The sequence below is a fragment of the Ailuropoda melanoleuca genome, chromosome 5, assembly GCF_002007445.2.
Source record: "Ailuropoda melanoleuca isolate Jingjing chromosome 5, ASM200744v2, whole genome shotgun sequence".
NCBI lineage: Eukaryota > Metazoa > Chordata > Mammalia > Carnivora > Ursidae > Ailuropoda > Ailuropoda melanoleuca.
In genome coordinates, this window is record NC_048222.1 from 2,682,933 (window position 1) to 2,706,705 (window position 23,773).

General features: G+C 42.7%; 1 protein-coding gene across 1 annotated transcript in view; it reads right to left on the reverse strand.

Annotated features, from left to right (window-relative positions):
• CARMIL1 (capping protein regulator and myosin 1 linker 1) overlaps window positions 1-23,773 on the reverse strand; it is a 301,196-nt gene that overhangs the window by 101,414 nt on the left and 176,009 nt on the right. The window contains exons 14-22 of the mRNA XM_034660237.1: window positions 22,583-22,660; window positions 22,373-22,449; window positions 18,926-19,030; window positions 14,320-14,389; window positions 7,718-7,729; window positions 5,511-5,592; window positions 4,679-4,778; window positions 4,522-4,576; window positions 65-237 (exon numbers count right to left, since the gene is read on the reverse strand). Coding sequence (XP_034516128.1) covers window positions 65-237; window positions 4,522-4,576; window positions 4,679-4,778; window positions 5,511-5,592; window positions 7,718-7,729; window positions 14,320-14,389; window positions 18,926-19,030; window positions 22,373-22,449; window positions 22,583-22,660 — 752 coding nt within the window. The remainder of the gene's footprint in view (window positions 1-64; window positions 238-4,521; window positions 4,577-4,678; window positions 4,779-5,510; window positions 5,593-7,717; window positions 7,730-14,319; window positions 14,390-18,925; window positions 19,031-22,372; window positions 22,450-22,582; window positions 22,661-23,773) is intronic.

A 23,773-nucleotide genomic window follows, 5' to 3' on the forward strand; every position in this document is an offset into this window, starting at 1 on the left:
GGGCCAGAATCTCTTCCAGAGCTTCCTGGGGTCCTCCTTAGGGGGCACCCTCACCTCCGCGTACCTGAGCTTTGTGTTGATCTGCAATGCTTTGGCCAGCATCTTCGCTCCCATGTCCCCCATTCCGTTCCCACTGATGTCCACTTTGGTCAGGGAGGTGTTGCTTCCCAGGGCATTGATGATGATGGTGACCTCGGTCTTGAGTTTTGAGTCAGCCAGGGACAAGGACTGCAGGGGCTGAGGAGGGAACAAGAGGCAGCTAGCAGTGACACAGTGTGACGGAAGCAGCCTCTGCTCTCCATGGCCCACTTCAAGGAGAGTCACCGGGGGGGTACCCGCTGCACCCCGAGTGTCTCATTTTGAAACTCTGGCTCGAAGATGCTGATGAATGGGGCCCGAAGGTTCGGGATAGACACGGAAAGCTTGTGTTTCAGTGCTGAACACTGGCCGCCTCTCTCCTAAGGGAAGCGTGGAAAGACACCTGGAGTGGCCCTGCCAGCTCTTATGAGGTGGGGGACAGGAAGACATAAATAAGAAGAGCACACAGAAATTTCCGAGCTTCTGTATGGCTATGTACCCCTTCACACCCATTCTATTTTTATGCAAGGTGAAATGACATCGTAAAACACTAGCTGAGGACAAATGCAAAATAAAAGCCAGCCAAGATTAATAATAGCTGACATTTACTGAACACGTACTATCCTTAACCACCGTTACAGCTTTTTACATGTTTTTATTCATAGAGTCCCCCAACAGTTAGGTGTTATACACTCAGTATTATTATCCCCATCTCCCAAATAAAACACAGATTCAACCGAGGTCACGCAGAACGTCGCTGAATGGGATGGATTTTGCCCTCTGGACCCCTTGTAGCTTATCCTTGGTCCTTTTGACAATCACCCTCCGTTTTATCTTAAAAGTACCAATCAGAAGACATAAATTTTTTTAAAAAAGAGAGAAAGACAAACGTCTGTGACTTTTTTATTGTCATAAGCTGGATGGCGAATCCAAACCAGCTGTCTCTATGTCCATTTAAGCTGGGGACTGAAAACCACGTGGCCCAGAGGCAAGTTCTATCTGGCCCCGAAAAAAGAAGAGGACCCCTCCCTACCCTAGTTCCCTTTACTTGTTTATGCCTCCTGCCCAGCCCCATAGGCATCTGAATTTGCAATTCCTGAGTCAGCCAGAATGTTATTAATAAAGTGGGGAGAATTCTAGAACCTGAACCAATGTGGCCCCGACCATCAGCGCTCGGTCTTCCCTTGGGGGATCTGGATGTTTCCCGGATGGCTTCAGGTGGTCTCGAGTGGCCCAGCCATACTACATAGCTCTAGATGCTTACTCATAAGCAGGCTGACATTACAGGGAGGGGGACACTGGAAACGGCAGCTAGGGCCATCTATGCTCCACCACGGCCCATGGGATCGGGGCTCCTGAGATGTGCCAGAGGTCTGGAGGCCCCGCACACACCGCCTGGTGTCTATCTGTACCCACTCAACCACTGGACGCTGACTTGTTCAAGGTGCGTCTGCCAAAAGGCTGCAGGAGGCGGGAGGGGGCACTGAAGGCTTCCAGATTCAGTTATCCGCAAAGCTGCATCGCGTGCTTGACTAGTTTTAACAAGCGACCACCTTACTGTCCTTACTGTCCAAATCTGGCCATGTTTTCTAAGCTTAATACAGCTATGGTAAAAATCAAAAGGTAATGTGTGAAGTTGAATCAAATTTCTAAAATGGAGTGGCATGGCAGGTGCTAAGGCCCTGGAAACCAGAAAGTCTGCGAATCTTTAGACGCAGGCAGCTTTTGTGAGGCTGCATTCATGCTAACATCCCACGTTCAAGGAAAGGGGAAAAAAAAATTAACTAAAATGCTTCAGCCTCAGGAACCTTAATGTTGTAAATGAAAACAAATGCAGTGTTCCTTTAATAAAAAGCTCTAATCACATCTCTCATCGTTTCAATAATCTCTATTCAACTACTACAAAAATGATCTATTACGGCTTCTTCCTCATTCTGGAAAGCTGCCAAGTCGCCAAGCTAACAGGCACCGATTCCAGTGTAATATTCAAACTCGACTGCACCCCAGTTAACACTTAAAAATAACAGGCAGAGTCATTAATGTGAACAGAACAGCCTGAGCTGCATGCATATTTATAAGGTCACCCCTGCCTGATTTACTGCACTTCCATGTAATATTACTATTTGAAATCTTACTATCTCTTTTCATAGCTGAACACGCTTAACCTGAGACTCTGTCTCTTGGCTACAGGCACTCCCAGGAGAAACACGTTCGCTTTCGCTGGTTACAACCCGGGTTTGTGCGTAATACTTCATCGGGTCATCCTGGGCCCTCTGCGTCACTGTCCCAGGGCTCCAGGCACAGCAGCCTGACAAGCATGTTCTATACTTGAAAGTGACACTGGCACCCCAGGCATGTCGGTTTTCCAACCAAATACAACGTGCCACACGAGGTGAAGATATTATTCCAGGGGCCGTCAAAGAACAGGCTCTATAAACACAGGGTCAGGACGTACAAAGCAAGAGATGATTTTATTGATGTAAAAACCTTCAAAACTAAAATGAGAGCCCAAATGTGTCAGTTATTGGTGGAATTTTTGGAGTCGCAAGACTCCACTCCTAATCATTCTGAATTGTTTTGCACATTACTAATTCAGAAGTAGGAAAAAAATAGAAGGTAATTGCTTTTTGAAAAAGCCACCTACTTTTCAATGACATGAACAGAAAGAGCTCTTCCCACCGTATACTATTAGCGGCATGCTTCTCAAAATCGAAACTTGACAGAATTCACATTTACATACCAAACTTTCCCACCTGCAAATATGTTTTGAGGTGTGTTTTAAATATCAAGATTGTTTTTAAGTGAGGGACTTTTGGAATTACAGAAACAGAAGAGCCTCATGTAATAAGCAGAACATGCAATTTTAAAATCTATTTTTCTTAAAATGTAAATTTTCCTAAAATATGCACTAAGAAACAAGTATCTGGGGATGAACATCAAACGTGATTCTGCAATATTAGCTTCCTCAATCTTCTAAAACTGGGCCATGACTGGGAAATCAGAAACTCAAAGCAGGTTGGTATAAAGTCAAATTACATATGCAAAACTGCATCAATTCTGATTTATGCCCCTAATTTTAATAACCCATATAAAAGTAACAAAACAAGGAGTGTGTTACCAAATGAGGACAAAGAGAAGTGCCCACATTCATTAAATAATAATGAGTTTCATTTCTAGCCCACAGGTTGGAAATTATATCCACACAATGAGAAGCCAGGACAACCGAATTCTCTCTGGCCCTCCAGGTTAGACCACACGGAGGGGTGTGGGCAAGGACAGGCGAGGGAAAGTTCCAGTCTCCACCTCTCCTGGCCCCTTAGCTTGCTCAGAAAAGTTAGCTTACGGTCCTAATAGAATTTGCTACTACCTTGTATGAATTCAAAAGGAAAAACGACACTTTTAAAAAATGTGTCATATCTCCTGATTCATAAAGGAAATCACTCTTACGACCTACAAAGTAGCTATCACAAAACCTTAATAATGTGAGTCTTTGTCGTAGGAATACACGTTGATTTGGGTTTTAGGAACCATAAAAGTTGGCTGGTGGCCAAACAGGACTAAAACAAGAAGTAGACAAACTTACAGAGCATCAGTAAAATACAAGGTACAAAATATAAGATACACCGGGTTTAAGTTAAAGGAATTAATAGTAGAGTGCTCTTGCCTTGTCCATAAAATATCATTTTCTTGGGGCGCCGGGGTGGTACAGTCAGTTAAGCATCTGACTCTTGGTTTTGGCTCAGGTCACGATCTCAGGGTCATGAGATCCAGCCCCGAATCCAGCTTCTCGCTGTGAACAGAGTCTGCTTGAAATTCTCTCCCTCTCCCTCTGCCCCTCCTGCTCATGCTTGCACTCTCTCTTAAATAAATAAATCTTAAAAATATATATCTTTTTTCTTTTTTCTAATGCATTTTAAAGAGCAGCACAACAGGATACTATTTAAAATTAAATTTCTTTACCCAGAACCAAGTCTTGGCCAGGAGCAACTACAGGGAAAAGACCTAGAAGGACACTAGAGCCCTAGAAGCAATTTGCGATGGGCGACCGACTTTCTTCGTCTTTTGTAATTCTGCGTAATCACTAGACAAAAGTCAAATTAGCAATCTGCTGTTTCCCAGCATGATATAAGGTCAGAAAGTCAACTAGACTGAAAGAAATTCATCATTGCAGATTAGCGCATCAGGTGAAGTTAGGAAGCAGTAAGTCTTATTATTAAAAGATGGGCTTACGAGTCAATTTATACTTCTTTTAATCTTTTAGTTACAATCTTCCTTTAATTACTAATGAGTTGAAATGAAGAGTAAGCAATTTTAAATTCATTCTCTAATGGTACTAAAGCATAAATACTTATTCCATTAAAAAAAAAAACCAACAGAAATGGTGTATGTAGATCAAATTATCTGAAAACGTAGCAACATTAACTCGGTAGAAATAACACTCACCGATTCTTCATCTTGAATCATCTGTACTAAGTTGTCCAACACAGGTGTCAGATTTCTAAAGAGATTTTAAAGATGAAGACAGTGGAATCAAATCAAAAGCTTTCACAAGGTTGCTTATTTTCATCATTGTCATATAAAAAAAATTCAAAACTCTTACTTGGATTTCATATTATTAAAATTTTTGCCTAATGCCAGGTGTTGTATTGATCTGTTTTTACTGAGCCACACTATTAAGGTGGATAGGTCAGATTCTAAACCTGGAAAGAATCAGAGTAAGCAGAGAATCAAAACACATGAGTATAAGTAAATTCTCAGCCAGAACACAACCAAGCAAAGGTGACATGAACTCGGATGACTTTCTCTACCTCCTGAGGGCCCTGGGATTCTAATCGTTCATTTTCAAAGGAAATTTTTTGCTCTCTTTTCATGTCCTCTTATTTCACAGGGATAAACTCATTCTCTGCTAAGACTTACCTAAACCTCTTATACAATCAGTGGCTAAGTCAAGTCAGCAAGGAACGGGAAAGGATGAGTCTCATCTCCACCCATGATTGTGTAAGAGAAGATTCCCAAATCCCATTTGCTGGTAGTAACTGCAGTTGCCTATGCGAACTTAACAGGCTCCTACTCACATGCTACTGTAATTGGCAGGAATGAAGCTAATGAAACAAGTTTCTGAGTAAATAAACAAGGATTTTATTATATCATCACCAAGAATGCAAAAGGTCAGATCAAGATCGTTATCAATATTCTATTGACAATTTTTTTTTAATCGACTTGTTCTCTTGCATTTTTGGCCATGGTATCAACTTAGTAAGACTTTGGCATTGATTTCTTCCATAAATAAACTCTGTTAAATTTAACAGCCCTATTAGTCAAGAAGTGAGATAGCACGTTCGTTAAAGTGTTGTCTAGGGTGGGCTTTCTATCTTCCCCTTACTAACCTCCTTCAAATAATATTCCTGGTTTTTTTCCGACTCGGGACTTACCATTATCAGAGATGTCCAAGCTGGTGACGTTGTGGACTTCGGCGATGCAGCCTTCTAGCACTTGCGCACCTCCTGATCGCAGCTGGAGAAACAGACCACGCACAAGCTAAAGCAGTCATGACAGGAGGTGGAACCCAACCAATGAAAAGCCGGAGAGAGAGTCTCCGAAAGTTTATCAACTCCGTAGCTACCATCAACGGCAAAGAGCCGGTCACTCATCACTGCTACTGTTTCCCATACCACAGAAATCTGGAAATCGCTAGAAAGGTGGATGGAGCCCATACTCTGTCAGCATGGGCCACACAGCCTCTGTCAGCCCTCATGCACTGGCTTCCTTTCTGACCTTTGGACCCCTAACAAATCCCTTTTATACACAAGAAACTGCACAGATTTTGTTTGATTATTCCAGATTTCAGGTAGAACTCCACTGAGTAGCAGCAAAACCACTAAAGGAGACAAGGAAGATGGAGTCTTGTTGACTGTCAACCACTTCAGGGAGGACCCATTTTGTCATCCCACCAAAAGGGTGGGCGGTCTCACGATTACAGAGTAAACAGCAAAAGGTGATGACAAAATGATTTGTACAAACTCATTGGGCCACAGAAAAAAGAGATGTTAGAGCAATTTAAAATATTATGATGGTTGGCTTATAGCAAAACTAATTCTCATTTCATGACCTAATTTATTTTAAAGAGACAGGCAACCTGTAAAACTCAATACTTTGCATCTTTTCCCATGAAACCAAAAGCGTATCTACAGAGGTCAGAAGAGCTTTTTGTTTTCCACTCAGCAACTGTTTGAGTTCCTACTATATGTAAAGGATTGTAAAGGATGCAAATTTCCCGAGCTGTGGCCCCTTGGCTTGGCAAACTTACTATTTAATAGGGTAAAGAAACTATCATTTATTGGGAACCTATTATGTATCAAGCGAACATGGTGGTTTCTCTACTGATGTAAGAAAACTGAAATTCATCTCAACTTCTCTACCAAGTGTAAAATGCAAAATGCTACTTCCTACTTGTGCAAGTTTTGATGTAAGACTTTAAAGAATCCTTATTTCACTATTTTAGATGCAATATTTTTATGGTACCCGGAACCGAAACCTGTCAATTTCCCTGCCTGCTTGGGTGTCAAGCGGAGTCTTTGCACAGATCTTTGGGACTGCTCTTTACACAGGAGTATTTCGGTGGAGGTGTTCAAATTCAGCCTTCCCTACTTTCTGCGGCGACAGCAGATTACTCTGGGGCCTGCCGTGAACGGTGAAGGGGAGCGTCGCAGAGACAGACCTGCCCAGGAGGCTGGTCTACAACACACTCCGGGGAAACCAAGACAACTAACTCCACAGTTGAGGGGCTTATAACCCAGAGTGTGGAGCAACTGCCAAGAGTCAGCAAATGGTTTTACTATACGTGGCTGTACTCCCAGGTGCTCTCGAGCTTACCCACCTGCCCCGAGCCCAGCTTTGTCACATCATCTCTAGCTCGCCCCAGCAGCCTGCTGCTCAAAGTGTGGTCCACGGGCAGGTCTTAGGTAAAATAAGTACAGAAATTGACTATAAATATCTTAGAAACCTTAGTAATAATGATTTTAGGTCTGTTGCATCTATTAACAAAAACTGAGGGCTTATATTTTTACGTCTTTTTAAATCTTTCTTTTTTACATATTTATTATATTTTTGCAAAAGCATTGGTTTATGATAAAATGGAAATTAAAAAAAAGACAATAACAACCAGGTTCTTCACCACAAATAGTTTTGAGAAGCACGGCTTCAGATCACAGCTGGTTAATACTCGAAGAAGTGAATGTACATTCAGACTATGTCAAAGTTAAAGCAAAAAATATTTCAGGCAAACACTTCAAAGAAACATCATTTGATATTCAGAGCATGAAAAAATGGTGCTTTTGAGAAGATAAACATAAGTGCTTAAGTCTCCACAATTTGATTATTTGCTGTTAGTGAGGTCTCTGTTGAGAAGTAAAATTTCTACAAGAAAATCTCTACTTGTGATTATTATCAAGTACAGTAGAAATAATCCATTTACAGAGACGGAAAATGCAGGTGACATTTAAGTGCCCGATTCTGTTTATTTTACAAATACTCTTAACTGATATCTTAGTATATACCCATAAAACTGAGACTTTCCAATAGTTAAAGAATAATGAAATATATCCACAGACCCCAATTTATTGATTTATAAAGTACTTACACAGTGACCAAGCTAAGGAAAGCCCAAGGAGGAAAAAATAAAAACATGTTATCAGCAGTAAACAGAACAGAGACGCTGAAGCCTTTATCAACATACCATGTAAAAAAGCAAGAGCCAGAAAACCACTTCCAACTAAAATCCACCCTTAAAACCAACGACAAAAATTTAAGGAAATAACTGATCCTCAGTTACCAAGAACATCCGATTGAATTCACAGGTTATTAGATGCCTCAAACTCCCCCAAAGCTAAAGATTTCCCAAAACAGTAAAAGCTTTTCCATTACTGTAAATGAAAATCCTTTTCAAGGAATTTGCATAATTAGAGGCTGTGTCTGCCTGTGTGTGTGTAAAACTGGTTTTTAAATTACCCTCATTTGGATCCCACACGCTGGCATTATTTAAAAGAAAGCAAGATCAAAGAGGAGTCAATGTGACTGAATCACTGAATACTTCTGGAACGTTAAAAATAACTCACGTTTCTTTCCACAGACAAATGTCCTCTCACTCAAGAAGGGCGGAACATGTCAGATGTCACTCACAGTTCTAAGTGAACAGTTGCAGCTAACTCAAGTAGCCGTAATGGGGAAGGAGAAGCAAGGAAAACTAAAATCTAGACAGAACTTTAAATAATTCATTTTCCTATGGGGCACCTGGGTGGCTCAGCGGGTAGAGCGTCCGAGGCTTTGCTATTGGCTCAGGTCATGATCTCAGGGTCCGGGGATCGAGCCCTGTGTCGGGGGCTCCCCGCTCAGGAGGGAGTCTGCTTCTCTCCCTCTCACCCCGCGCGCTCTGTCTCCCTCTCTCTAAAATAAAGTATTTTTTAAAAATAATTCATTTTCCTTCTTCAAGATCACTTGCCACTTAAAAAGATATGGCAAATATTACAGATTTAAATATAAAATAACCCCCCCAAATTGTCATTGTTCTTCTACAGGGGTCCCCATTTCAATGAAAAACATTTTTTTTTAATCCTGGGAAATTTTCTCGCATAGAACTGTGAATAGCGCAGGTTTCTCCAAAGGACAAAAAAATGGTTTGACAAGATCGGGTTCAAACTGTCCTCCTGCCAACAGGGTCTGATGCCAAACGGCAATTCAGAACCTAAGAAGATAGATAGAGACAGTCATTTCCTAGGTGCAAACAGTTGTGTGTTTTATATTGCTTCCAATATGCTTCCTGCTGTGACAGCAGTTTCCACTCTGCATCCCACGTGGGCCCAATAGGAAACTGATCCGTGGCGGGGGTACAGTTAGACACCCCCCCTCCACAGCACATCTGCCTTCGCGCCTCAAAGCCCGGTGAACGGAACTGCCTCAAAAGTGCCTATTCGCTTCCCTACTCATGACAGATTGTAGTATCGGGGGCTCTTCCTCCTACGCATCGTCAAAGCCTCGTTGCCGTGAACTGTGGAACGACGTGCAGGGAAGTTTCTCCTTCAAAGAGCTAACTACACCCAGATCTACACCTCATCCTCAGCTGTAATTAGCCTTTGTGTCTCCTCTGAAGCCTTGGAGATTTTTCTCTCTCACTGGGAAGGAGAGTAAGCCAGAAGTGGCAGCACTTACTACTCTCCTGAAGTAGGACCGTGAAAAGATTTCTCAACACAGGCCAGAATGACAGACCCACTGCCTCCCTTCGGGTGGTCAGGTATGTGGGGAGAATACGTACGAACGCCAACTTCACCACTACCATGTAAAACAGCTTTGAGACGTTTCCTCTGGAACTAACCTTGGGGGCGATAGAACACATTTCTTTGAACATCCACAAGGATGCAGAATCCTTCCCCTTTGAGAATGAAATAGGATCAGCCACAGGCCATTCGGAGACAAGTCAGGCTATAGAGGGTGATACGGTTTTGTGTCCGAAATCAGGTATGACTCTAAGTGATGAGACTAATTCTTCTTGAAAGATTTAAAATAACTTTGAAGCATTCCCAAAAATGCTTCAGAAAAGGCAAAATATTTATATGGCTTCTAAATAAAAATTTTCAGAAAGGCCACACTGACCCATGCTGTGAATTCTGACATTCAAAATAAGGCTTCACTGTAGTAATCCTCTTCCTCCCCAAATTATGGCTCACATGTGCCAGGCTCGGCACGGCGCCAAATACTGTCCCGCAGATTGTTAGTCTCCATTCCACAGGTGAGAACCAAAGGCTGAAGGAAGGCATGCCAAGTGGCTGAGCCAGGTTTCAAAGGGCACCTTTCTGATTCCAAAGCACCCACCCTTTGCGATGACCCCCTTTTGTCTCCCATGACTACTTGCAATCCTTTTCCTAGAGAGTTGACTCCTTGTTGGTACTGAAAAGACCAAGGGAAAGAAAAGGAACTGGTAACATAATTCATGGGGGGGCACCTTAAGGAACTCAGTTTTTTTTTTCCCCTCTAAGTAGAGCTGTTATCTGTAAATGAAAGCTTAATTTCAATACTTTTAACTTAGCCCTCAAAGATCAAAAGACTGCAGCCTCAAATTTTGGATTTAGGTTTCCAAAGAACAATGATGTTTGTATTGGAGGAAAGCAACACCATAACTTGTAAACACCGGCATGGTACTTTTATTTTTAATAGCAGTAAATATAAATCTCTGCTCTCATTCAAACTGATGGACGTGAAATGCCTCTTTCGGGGAAATACAGAAATAGTCTGAGAACCACAGGAACAACTCACCAGGAAAGGTGAGCGTGAACAGTGAAGGAAGCAGCAATGCTAAAATCAAAAATCATTTGCTTAAACAAAGCTATTCAAAGCTTCCTATGTACACTTAAAAAAAAAAATCTACTCAAGTGGTTGACACACAGTGTTATATTCATTTCAGGTGTATAATATAGTGACTCAACCACTCTATACCTTAAATGTTCACAATGATAAGTGTGGTCACCATCTGATACTGTACAATGTTATTACAGCATCATTGACCGTATCCCCTTTCCATCTCTGTAAACCATTCCGACTTGAAAGTTACTTTCCTCTCTCCTCCCAATAAACTCAACCACCATCTTAGATGGCGGCCATCTATTTTCTGTAACACCCATACAAACCTGATTTTAAAATTAACCAGTGGCAAGTAGCTACTTTATAATAAAAGGAACAAATTTACTTATAAATATACAAAGACTTGATCGTTTTTCCCATTTGTTCTTTGCTTCCATGCATGGGGTAGACTGTTGTATGAGAGGCATCATGAGGGGACAATGAACTTGTTCAGTGCCCATATCAGACACTGTCCAGTACTATACTTCGGACAGGTGACTCTTTTCGGTCAGCCCCTCACCTCAAGTCAGTCATCCCTGTGGAAATGACTTCCAAGATGACATGGTGTCAGTGAAAAGTTTCACTCCCTACCACCACAGGTGGGAAGATTTATCTGATCATGAGGGAACGTGAAGTGCTGAATTCTTGCATGACTGTGACTGGCATGCTCGCAGTAAATGGGATTGCGTCTACTATAGCTAAAGACAGAATGAACAGAAAAAAAACAGACACATGCATAATTTTAAACTTGCAAGTCAGCCAACGACTTTTCTGACAGCACTACCTAAGCTCTGAAGTATCAAGTAATTAAAAGGGTTAGCAGTTAATACTCAAACAGCCAAGCATTCTATCCGGATAATATCGTAATTCCTAACGCCTTTACAGGAGATTTACTCTATTGTGAAGAGGAGCAAAACGAAACCTAGTTAGATTTGAACACCCATCTGTAAGAAGAAAAATGTGACAAGACACCTTAATTTAGAAAAATAATTTGGTGTTGGGGCACCTGGGTGGCTCAATTGGTTAAGTGTCTGCCTTTGGCTCGGGTCGTGATCCCAGGGTTCTGGGATCCAGTCCCACATCGGCTCCCTGCTCCACAGGAAGTCTGTTTCTCTCTCTGCCTGCCACTCCCTCTGCTTGTGCTCTCTCTAATAAATACATACATACATACATACATCTTTAAAAAAATTTTGGTGTTTCACCAATTTCCACGAGCAGCAATATAAGGTGACTTTATAAACATGGCCACCGGGACTGTGATTCAAGCATTAAGATGGTGGTGGAACACGGTACCAAGGTAGTCTGAAGGGTTCCCATCTCTCAGCAGTACCACTGTATCATAGAATCCATAAATGAATGGGCAAAATGAAGTTGTAATTATTGTCATCATAATGGCCAACCCTACCATCAGAGAGCAATCATTTGATCTGGATTTTTGCCTTACTAAGAAAAAAATGATAAAGGAAAAAAAGTCTACTAGCCATTTGGTGGAACCATATGAAATTGCCAACAGTCTGCCATTTCTGACCTACAAAAATGTCGATTTTATCAGTTTGCCAAATAGAACTTCCATTGAAAGTTATTCCCAGTCAGATCACAAAGCAGTTTAAAGAACAAGCTACATAGCGATATAACACAGTGTTCTTTGGGCATATGGTACCTGACAACTTCTTTGAGAAGAAAATGTCTAATCATACTTGATGTTCTAATAATTACCCGTATAATTAACAACAATCAGGAAAGCATACTTTCATCATGACTCTGCCATTAGTGAGCCGGATGATTTCAGGGTCGTGAGACCCCACTTTCTTCATCTGTAAGTATGGGAACCCGATGATCACTTATGTCCCTTCCCATTTTGATCACAGAATTAAATGGAAGATGTTGTACTGACAGCAATCACTATATTTACTCAGGATAGTAAACATTTGGGCCATTCAGTAGCGTGAGCTAGAGCAGTCAAGTGTATACCAATTTGCTTTTTTTGATAGAATAACCCTTCCTATTCCCATTCTTCTTACTCCTCCCCCCATACAAAAGTTTTGATTACCACCACATCCCTTAAGAAAGTATTGGTAAGCAATCAATTCATATTTCCAGACTTGGTTTCTATTATATGGTCTGTTTTTATAAATAAAAGAATACTGGGGGCTCCCGGGTGGCTAAGTGTCGAACTCCTGATTTCGGCTCAGGTCATGATCGTTGGGCTCTGGGCTCAGCGAGGAATCTGCTTGAGATTCTCTCTCCCTCTCTCTCTGCCCCTCCCATTTATGCTCTCTCTAAAATAAGTAAATAAATCTTTTTTTTAAAAAAAAAAGAAGACGACTGATTTACACATGAAAATTTGACAGTGCAGATTTTTAGGGGTTTTATGTGTTTTGTTTTTTGTTCTTTTTGGCTTTTCATTTTTTTTCCAAAAAAATGACTGGTAAGTAGCACACAGCTGGTGTTAACCCCAGCTCAAAATTTAAAAAACAAAAACAAAATCCTGTACTAACAATTTACATGGTATGACTTCATACTTGTCAGTTTCCAGGATTTTCAGGGAGGTAATGCATTAATCTTCAATATTTAGTGTTAGGCTTGGTACCTGGCATTTTGTTAGGAGCTAAGGGAAACGAAAAACGAATAAAACACAAATAGTATCCTCTGGAAAGGTACAGCCTAGCAGGGAGAGACAGGCACTAACCGAACAGTTACACAAGACACCATATAGGTCACTGTCCAAATGCACGTCACCATGATAAAGAACCGGACAATCAGAAAAGAACAAGATCACCAAGGGCTGAAGCAGTCAGGGGAGAAATTCTACAGACAGATAAACAAAAGCAAATAACCCTTATATATCCCAGATGCCCCAGGAAGCACTTTGCGAAGAAGAGCTCCTCTAAACCCCATAACGAGCCACTAGGGGAAGCACTAATGCTGTCTCCATTTCACGGATGCAGACATCGAGATTTTGCGGTGTCGCCTAATTCATGCAGGACTGCACAGCTAGTAAAGGCCAAACTCGGCTTGAACCCCAGGAGTCCAATGCAGGCATGGAGGAGACTGGACTTGACCTAGATCCTTGGAGAGGGGAGCCTTGGGGAAGAAGGACATGGCAAGTGTGTGCCAGGAAGAGAGAACAGTGGGCATAGAGGCCCAGGAGCAGGAATGAAGGGACATCCCCTCCAGCCCTGATGAGAAGAAACCACATATGACGTGCTGGGTAAAGTCAGGCTCTAAAGGGGCCAGGTGGCTTGTACCTGGGGATTTTCTTACTGGTCTCCACACAAACTGAAAGTCTCAAGACTGTCCAAGTTCAGGAGCCCTCTAAACTGGAGAGGCTCTTGGTCTCAGATTATCTTTGATAGGAAGGGTCTGGAATTGCTGTAATTTTGAGAAGCATCTTAATTTTCCTGTTTTAAATCAAGACACTAAAAAATAAGACAGATGACAAGACAGCCATTCTCTTGCACACTCTCTGAATTCAAGTCAGGTTACACGCATCTGTCCCCTGCAAGGGATGCAAAATGTTACATTTTTCATAACGGCAAAGCTAGTTTATGGCTTTTGTATCTCAAGGCTTCATCATAAAATACTTAAGCAACTGGCGCTAAGAATGAAGAGAAAAAAACAAAAAAAACCCAAGTCATTAAAAACACACTTGAATGCTTTCTGAATGGCGTTCTGTGGCTGTTTGTAGATAAAACTTGCAAAATACAGAACATCAGAAACTTCTGTAAAATGTGTGTTTTTCTTCATTTATACCCTCTGGATTCACAACATCACACTTTTTCCGGGAAAGAGGCAAAGCAATTTTGAGGCTATTATAATCTCTTCCAACCCGAAGCCTGAACGTGTTCTTACCTCACAATTGCTGAGATCAAGAGAAACCCCCTTCAAGTTATGATTGCAAGCCAGGCCCAGCAACAGCGCTCTGAGGGGAGAAAACACACACATCAGACACAAATTCCACAGGCTGCACCAAAATATGTTCGCAGGCTGAATAAAGCCCAGAGAAGGTCAAGCAGCAAGCACCATGTCAGGTTTTAGAATCCCAGACGCAGTGAGGAAACGAGGCTGTCACATTCTTCGGTTTGACTCGGGGCAGACCCTTTCTGAACGCCGGGACTGCTATTCCTATGCACATGCACCAACAGTGCACCTAATTGCACACTGAAATTAAACTGTGTTCATCACAGATCAATTCCCACCAGCCTCTGCTTGAGAACACCTTTAATACTGTTTAGGAAATTATTAGGCAATTGTTATTAGAACAGCAAAGTAACACTGGTTTCCTTAAGGAACAGGTTATGAGGAAGTCAGTCCCCGCAGCGTCCAAGGTCGGAAATTACCGTCTACGGAGAGGGGTTTTTCCCAGCATCTACAGCAGAAGGTAGGAAGACAAGAGCACTGGAGATAAGGCCCAAGTCCAGAGTCTGAGTCCAGGATCCTGCCTGTCTGTCCGGCTACAACTAGCTGGTCTCGGAGCAAACGACATCACCACCGTGAAAAGGAACGTTCTGGTGTGCATGCCGAGGAGACCGGACTGATCATGTTGCTCGTGTCTCTAAGAGAATGAATCAGTTCCACCTGCACAAGTCAGTCCTGTAACATCTAACACCCTTCAGCAGGCCTGATGCAAAAATTCCACACAGGCACACACATCCATCAATCACACTGAAGGGATCGAAGAGCTCAATGCGGCTGTGGAAGGAACACACAGATGAGCACCAGAGGGCTCCGCTCTCGAGCAAGGGCAACACGTGTGTGTGTGCGTGTGTGTGTGCACTCACAAGCGCGTGTGCACGTACCACTGTGAGACAAGCAGACAGGAGGAAGTAATGAGGGGTGGACCCAAGGTATCAGCTCCTTGGGGGTGACTACCTGATTCTTGATGTTCCCATTTACTCCACCCCGTATACCCCACAAATACCCTGGGGTAAGAGCAAGGTGGGAAGGCACCTCTTTCATGCCAGTCTCTGGGATCCCCCCTTCCGGTGACTCTCTGGACTCATCCACCCACTGAGCAAGAGAGCTCCCACCATGCACGTGGAGCCCACGAGCTGGGCTGCTTCCAGGAAAGACGGCTGGAGGTGGGTAGTGCCTTTCTTCTCATTCCTTCAACCCAGTTCACCAGTCCCTTATCCTTATCCTCAACACCGGCCAATGAGAAAGCCTGGGCAGATCTCATCTGTGCACCTGCTTCTTTTTAATTACTTATTAAGTTGCTTCTCTTTCCCCAATAAGTGCTTTCCCCCCCTTTCCTTCTTGGGGGCAGTATTGAGCCACTGAAAGCACCTGGGACTGAGAACCCAAAGGCGAGTCCCTAGGTCCTGGCACTGTACTGACAGTGGTGTGGCTCCCAGGACATCACACGTCACTTTTCTGTCCTGTCTCAGGTGCTCATCAGCAAAATGGGACAGTCGGCACATTCCCAAAGAGGTCCCTTCGAGTTCTAATATGTGCTGAGTTTCTAGAACCTAGCCATGTTTTTCAACACTCTCTTCTTACAGTGCTAATGTGGAAGGGAAACTCTTCCTGCTCGTCTGACATGTAGATTAAGGCCAAGGAAACAACAGTGTGCCTTCAGATACTTAAGGACGGTTCAGAAGACCAGTGATGAGACGTAACAGCTCCTGAGACTGGTAAATACAAAGAACCCACAGCAACTGTAAAACAAAATCAAAGGGCACGACGACGAGGCCTGGCACACACTGGGGAACTGCTACAGCAGCACGCATTGTCGCTTTTCACCCAGTGATGGAAAAGCTGCCCTAACGATTGTCCTCTTCAATCCTCTGTCATCACTGCAACACTGGGCAAGAGAATTTGTATTTCATTTCGCCCGCTTCGGATGTATGATGCTAATTAGGATTTTTGAGTAGCTCATGCAATAGGTTTCTCAAAAATACTCATCCCAGGAGATGCGGAGAAGGGGGGCCATGTGACAGGGAGCAAGGAAGGGCACAGGGAAGCAGGGGCAGGCGGGGTGGGGAATGAAAGCAAAGCGCCAGCATGAGCAGCAAACAGGACCTCAGGCCTCGCTCTGAGTGATGCCGGAACAGGGACCATCCTCGAGGCGCACGAGGACCACACTGTTCTGAAGATTTTAAGAAGCACCAAGGAACAATGTCACCGCGTTCTTTACTAAAAGCCCTGAGATACTTTACTGCGGATTGACAGGTCTGCAAGGAAAAAACACAGCTATGAAGTAAGCGCTCATATTCTTTGTGTTGCTTTTGAAGAAGCTCCAAATTGCGGGAGACTTCTGCAGAACACGGTGATGTCCAAACTTAGAGGGTTTCTCTCAAAAGAAGTTGCACTGCTTTCACATATTCTCTTAAGGCTGCTGACCCCCAACCCTTCAACAGGCTAGGGTCTCTGCCTGCCCGTCTTCTGCAGGGGAAGGTGGTGGGGCAGGCACGTCGGGAGCCCGCGGCTGCTATGGGCACCACGATGCACCTCCCAGAACCCCCTCGGCGGTCAGTCCTTCTCCAGGGCACAACCTTGGCTGAAGAAACGTGCCTCGTCCAGGCCACATCCTTCCAGAGGCGGACTACATGCAAAGGACTGATGGACACAGGGACAGAAGTCCCAGCCTCCGTCCCCTACATGCTACGCTCCATCTCAAGTCTGCTGCCTGGGAAACCCCTGGGCAAATTACTGAACTTGGGCCTCCGTTTCTTCAACTCCAAACTAGGAATCACAACACCCGCTCACAACTGCTGTCAACATTGAAGGGGACGGCCCACATACAGGCAGCCGGTCAGCGTCTAAAGCGGGGTCCTGCTTTGCAAGCTCTCTTCCATTCCCACCCCGTCACAGGTAAACCCCAACACCTCAGTTTTGCTCTATCTTTTCAAGTTCTAGCATCACATTAAGTGTACGTGTGGAATTTTGCTTACAGAATCTTCAGCCATGGAGCCTTTCCCTCACGTTAAGATTTTTATTAAGTGATACACAGAGCTGAAGAGATTACTGGCAGGATAGTACTAAATATTCACATAAATAACAGGTCACAGGATTTAATAATTACAAAATAACTTTGAGGTATAATTTTTATCAGCAAGTCTCTATAATAAAGAGTACAGTAAAATCCAGTGTTGTGGTAGCGTGAAATATTCTATAAAATCAATAATGCTCATCAATGAAGAGCTACTCTGTATTTCACAGGATCAAGAACACTGAAAGAACTAGAATACTGTGCACCTGTCAGTAACTTCTGAATAAGCAGATTTCCTATCATACGCTGACAGCAAGGATCAGTCTGGATCTGCTTTCTACCCAGTGCCCTCCTCGTATCCGGCACATTGTAAATGCTCCATCAATATCAGTTGAATGAATGAGTGAGTGAAATAAATATGACTAAATTATAATGGCTCCCCCTTTAGAATACTGATTCCATTAGTTTGATTAATATCCACACAAATAGCCTCATCGTGAATCTTTTACTATTTGGAGATGTTACATTTACAGACCTCTAATATATTAACTCAATGTTTAAAAAAGAAAAGGCCTGCCACATACCATCGGATTTTTTTCTTAACACTTGACTACATCTACCATCCTTAAAGACATCCATTGTTTTGGTCTTACAGTGGCATGAGATACTGCAATCAATTTCACGCCTCTCAAAAAGAAAAAAGGCAAGACACAAATCAGATAAAGACTAATTTTCTAGTAAAATGAATAGCAGACACTGATTTTAACATGTTATACAAATTACAAGGGAAAAATTTAATGCTGATTTACATGCTAGCTGGGGAAAGGAGAAATCTGTGCATGCATTTGAACGTATATGACGCGTACGCATTCATAAGTACTTGAAAATACGTTCTACAGGCTCGAAGAGAATTTGACACTATAGCCCTTCTGATTGTTTCTGGCAATGTGAACAGAAATTTCAAGGATGACAAACTGTCCTCACACCTTATTTTAGTTAAAGAGTTTAACTTCACTGCTAGGGATATCAACCCATTACCTGAGTTAACTGCCAAGTAAACACACCAAACAGAAGGCCTCTAATGACCTAGGTAACTCAGGAACTAAAGCGCCTAAAAACTGACTCTGTAGCACCCACACTGTGTATAGAGTTTATTACGGTTAGGAGAAACACAGAGAATAAATATTGACTAGAACACACACGAAAATACCCAAAGTGGGCTGAACAGAGGTTAACCTAAAGGCAGTGGTACCTGGGAGCACAACTTTTACAGAAGATCAGTCACCACTGCCAAGGTCACAACCCGAGGGAAGATTTTTTTTCCACAGAAGATGCAATAATATCAACAGTGCACAACGTAGTCAAAAAAGAATGTGATTTTCTTTTGTGTCCCAAAGTGAGAAAGGCATTTTCATCTGCTTTGCCTGCCTTAGGATTACGTGTCTTCTTCTTTCCCTCCCTCAAGCACATTCATAATAACAAACTGAATGTTAAAAGCTCTAGAGAAAATAAGGATTAATGACTCACTTTAAAGGCTCAGGAGACAGTTTTGTGCCTGAAAGGTTGAGCTGCATCAGAGACAGGGAGCTACTGAAAAACTGTTTGAAGGACGGGGGTACTTCTTTTCCTTTCCTGAAAAACAAAACATGAGCATCATACCAGCAGTTATGCTTGGGGTCAGTACCCCACTTCCAGACTGGCAAAATTACCCATTCGTTATTTAGACACTAGGAAAAAAATCCATGAATCCATTATATTTTCCGTAGAAATTTAAAGGTAAAAAGAAACAAAATGTTTGGAAGCTAAATAAGTCCAATACCATCAAAGGAAGGATGCAAGAGAAGTTAAGACATTTCACTTAAGTCCTTAAAACTACTGCCATTCTTTGTAGCCAATGATCTCAAAATGTGTTTTGCCCATAGATCTCCTTGTTTGAATTTTTAAGAAACTGGAGGTCAAAAAGGATGTCTATGTCTTACAATTTAATGAGCTCTCCCTCTGGGTGGCACTGAATACTAAGGATCGCTACATGCACTTGGCAAAACTCTTAGACGAGGCCTGTCTCAGATGCAACAAGATGTGACCTAATGTCGAACTCAGGAACAACACAGACAGCCTGACTGGCATGAAGCCTGTGCATCAAATATCCTGCTCAGCTCTTACATTCACAGGCGCAAATCTCATCATTTCAGGCCAAATATTCAAATAAAGACAAAACTCCAAAGGAGATGGCTATAAACTGCAAATATGTGCCCTTGTTTTTATGGTAGAAATCATACATCTCAAAAAGAAGGCAGAGCCAATGCCACACTAGGAGGGTTTTGGGAAAACAACAGCCCAGAGTCAAAGTTGGAATGTGAACCCTTCGCTTGTTTTGTTCTCTCTGCTAGAAGTGATGGCAGGATTGAGTAAGTCCACATGCGAAAAGCACTGATGGAGAGTAAACACTTAGTGGTAGTTATTCATACTCTGTGGGCGGATTCAGAGTCTCAGGGCAGAGGCCAGGCTAGCGGTCTAGCTCAACCATTTAACATTCAACAAGATTTCCTGCACAGAGGTCCAGGAAAACCTGTCTGTATTAGAAAAAGATTTTAAAACAAGATAATTTCAGGCTACCTGAGAAGAACTAGCTAAGCAACCAGAATCTCTAAGAAGTTGAAAAATAAATTTAAGAGGAAAGAGAATTCTGGTAGAATATATATTAGATGTTTCCAATGAACTCTGGTTCCCAATGGTGGAACAATATAAGCTTGTATATTCCTGTTTGTTTCTGATGAGCAAATGTTGTTAAAATACTGTCTGAGGATACTTCTCCTACTGCTACTCTGTCTAGGTGTCTACCGTACCGATGTTTCCAAATATTCACTGCCCAGCTCTGTGGGAGGACGATGCTTCATCCCCCCACTGCTGGCAGGCTTGGCCACGCAAGTCCCTTTGGCCAAGGGGACATCACATCAAACACAAGCGATATGTGTGACTTCCAGAGAGAAGCTGTCCCAGCCAGCATGAGCTGTGGCTCTTTTTCCTCCGCTGCATGGCTACAGATCTGTCTTCTAGAATAGAGGCATGTGGCCAGGCCACAAGGGACATGTCACAAAACTACCACTGCTGAAAGCCATGGAGATGGGCGTGGGAAGGGAGGACAATTTGTTACTACAGAGCAACCTAACCTATCCTGACTGATACACTTAGGAACAAAAGTATGAAAAGTCTGGTTGACAGTCCACAGCTCAGTGTAAATCCATCAATTTCAAGAAAAATTATGAAGGGCTTGCTAGGATTGTATCTAGGTAATGCGCTGGGTATTTAATCACAACCTCTCACTTGGACAAGGTGATTGTTAGCATGGTCCTGCTCCGTAAGCTTAACAGCTCTACTGAAGACCGGTCATCACAGAGGAGGCGCCTGGGTGGCTCGGTCAGTTAAGCGGCTGATTCTTGATTTCGGCTCAGGTCATGATCTCAGGATCCTGGGATGGAGCCCCACATCAGGCTCCAGGCTCCGTGGGGAGTCTGTTTATCTCCCTCTGCCCCTCCCCCCACTCCCGTGCATGCTCTCTCTCTCTCTCTCAAATAATCTTTTAAAAAAGACCATTCATCACAGAATTCACAGTATGTGAACGCAAAAAAGCTGATTATGTGAACATTTTTATATTCTATGACATCATCTTCCCAACTCAGCTGCTCAATCACAGCCCCCTCAAAGCATGGCTTCATGAGAGGCTTTCAAATACATGAGGTGACTGCGCAGTCTCAATTACTGCCCTGAAGGCCCTCGAAATAGTGTCTTAGAAAACCTTCAACTCCTCCCACCATTATAAAGCCTTCACACTCTCTGATCTTATTCCATTGAGGCATTTGTGGCCCAGTTTTGCTACTGTAAAGATTTACTTCACTGTTGAAGTAATGGACCAACCGTGCTTTAAAATATGGAATAATTTATTTGCGAGGCACAACTTTAGAATAAAGTAGGCTGAACAACCAAATTTTCCAAAGAAGTGAGGGTTATTCCTTTGAATATATAAAGCTTTCGAAATGGTAACTTATTAAAATGGAGATAGTTCTAGTAGTCAGCAATTCTCCCTATTATTAAAAAGCACACAATGATGAAAATATTCTTTATGATCTATGGTCATCATTTCAAATGCTAAGGGTTGTACTGTATTAATAATTGGATGATCCCAGAATTCCATAGGCACATAACCCATGTACTTTTGATGACTTTCCTTTCTTTTCCATCTATTCTAAGTTGCTGCCGTTTGTGAATACTTGCTGTTTCTAATCTAATGCCTTACACTGCAAACAATTCTAAGTCAGGAAGGTAGAAGTGAGGTGCTCAGGTTGGGCCTCCAATTGTACAAATTAAAATTCATGAATCTGAGGGTCCCCGGGTGGCTCAGTCAGTTAAGCATCTGACTCCTGATTTTGGTGCAGGTCATGATCTCACAGTTGTGGGATCAAGCCCCGCATCAGGCTCCACGCTCAGCACAGAGTCTGCTTGAGATTCTCTCTCCCCCCTCTCTTTGCCCCTCCCTCCTGGCTCTCTCTCTCTCTCTCTCTCTCTCTAAAATAAATAAATAAATCTTTTTAAAAAAATCATTTAAAAAAATTCATGAGTTTGGGGCCGGCCATACGCTTTGCTCCCCAGAGGGAGTTTATACTTGCTTCCAAGTTCATTGTTGAGAAGTCCCTTCTAAAAGAGTTTTTACTGTTTTAAGAGAGAGTGCCTGTCCTCATGGGACAAGCAGTTATTAGACAGTTCACATAGCAGCCTGGAGTGATTGCTAAGAACCTCACACAGCAGTGAAAAAATACAACAAAAACTTGCACTTTCAAGGCCTCGTATTCACCGATTACAGATTAAGGCCACCTCCCTTCAAACACGCATTCTTTATCACTCTGTTTCAGATCACTACAACCTTCTCTGGGAGGAAGACACTCCCAGATGACAATGGTGGCAGGCATAAACACGTACCGGTAAGAAAAGACAGCTCTGGAGAGATTGAGCACAGCTAAATATTGGAGGCATCCCCGGAGAAGAGCCGTGCAGACCTACGAAAGAGAGAAGGCACTCTTAGTTTCAACTATTTCGAGGCCTAAGAGAATATTTTATTAGCGAGAAAGCCCTCTATCCCCCCAAATGGCTGCTTCTGACACCCCCAGCACAGTATCAGAAAACCATTACCATGTCCAGGGAACATTCTGTATTGGATAAATCCAGATGAGCAATGGCATTTGGCTGGGCCAAAAAACTGTACATGCACTTGAAATAAAAAACAAAAAATAAACACATTAGGATCTGGACATACACACATGTGCGCGTTAATATTTTAAAAAGAAGTTGCCCAAATCTTCCCATAACCATTCTCTACTCTTCCCAAGAGGATGAGCAGAATTTCATGTCATTCCATGGCCTTCCCTGAGAGCAAAGTTCCAAAGAATATTTAAAATAAAATTATGTTTGAGTTAAAAAAAAAAAAAAAGGCCAAATGAACTCTTGACTGCCAAACCCCCTTTTGTTACACATGACTTGGTTTTCCTGATTAGCTCCATTTTTATAATTTTGGAGCAGTGCTAATTAATTTTAACTGCTGAGATTAAAATACCACCTGAATAGCACTCACTCTATCAAAATGCTAATCACTTTCAAAAGTGTTCAAAGATCCACTAATTTGAATTTGAACCATCAGATGGTCTCAGGCTATACTCTCTTTCGTCCAACACAATGATTTTTCTATCCTTAGTTACTTCCAAAATCTAACAAGAAAGGGTCTTATGGCACTATTAGCTTAGGTCATGTCAGGTTTCGAAGGGTCATATTGTGTAAACTCTCCCCTTATTCCTGGGCAAGGCCATCAAAACGGTAAATCTGAGAACCCTCTGTTCTTTTCTAAATGCTCTGTGAGAGTAGCAACTGCTAGAGTCCACCAATAACAAACTGACTCCAAGCTCCTGCCACCAGGAAATTAGCTAAATTCTTCTTAGCTTCTCTGGATGCCACCAGATCCTTGCAAAAACAAGCCAGCTTACGTCGACGTCGAGGTGCCCTGGTCCCTAGCAAAGGCTCGCACTGCGGTGGATTAGCTCTATCACGCTTGAGCAAAACCCTCTCCACCAAGGAATTCAGAAAAGCACAAGATCGGCCTGTAAATACTTCAGAATAACTAGGCACACACAACAGACTGGGTTATGAGACATTCTGATCCAGAAAAATAATTCGCTCTCACTTCTGTAAAGATCTCTGCTTCTCTCCGGCTTTGCGGGGCATGTGGTTTTCCTCCAGGCCACCAGCTGGGGGAGCTCTAATCACCCTCGATTGCTGATAAGACCCTACTTGGCCAAAACCTCTCCAAAGAGGCAGGTCCAGCTAGGCGGC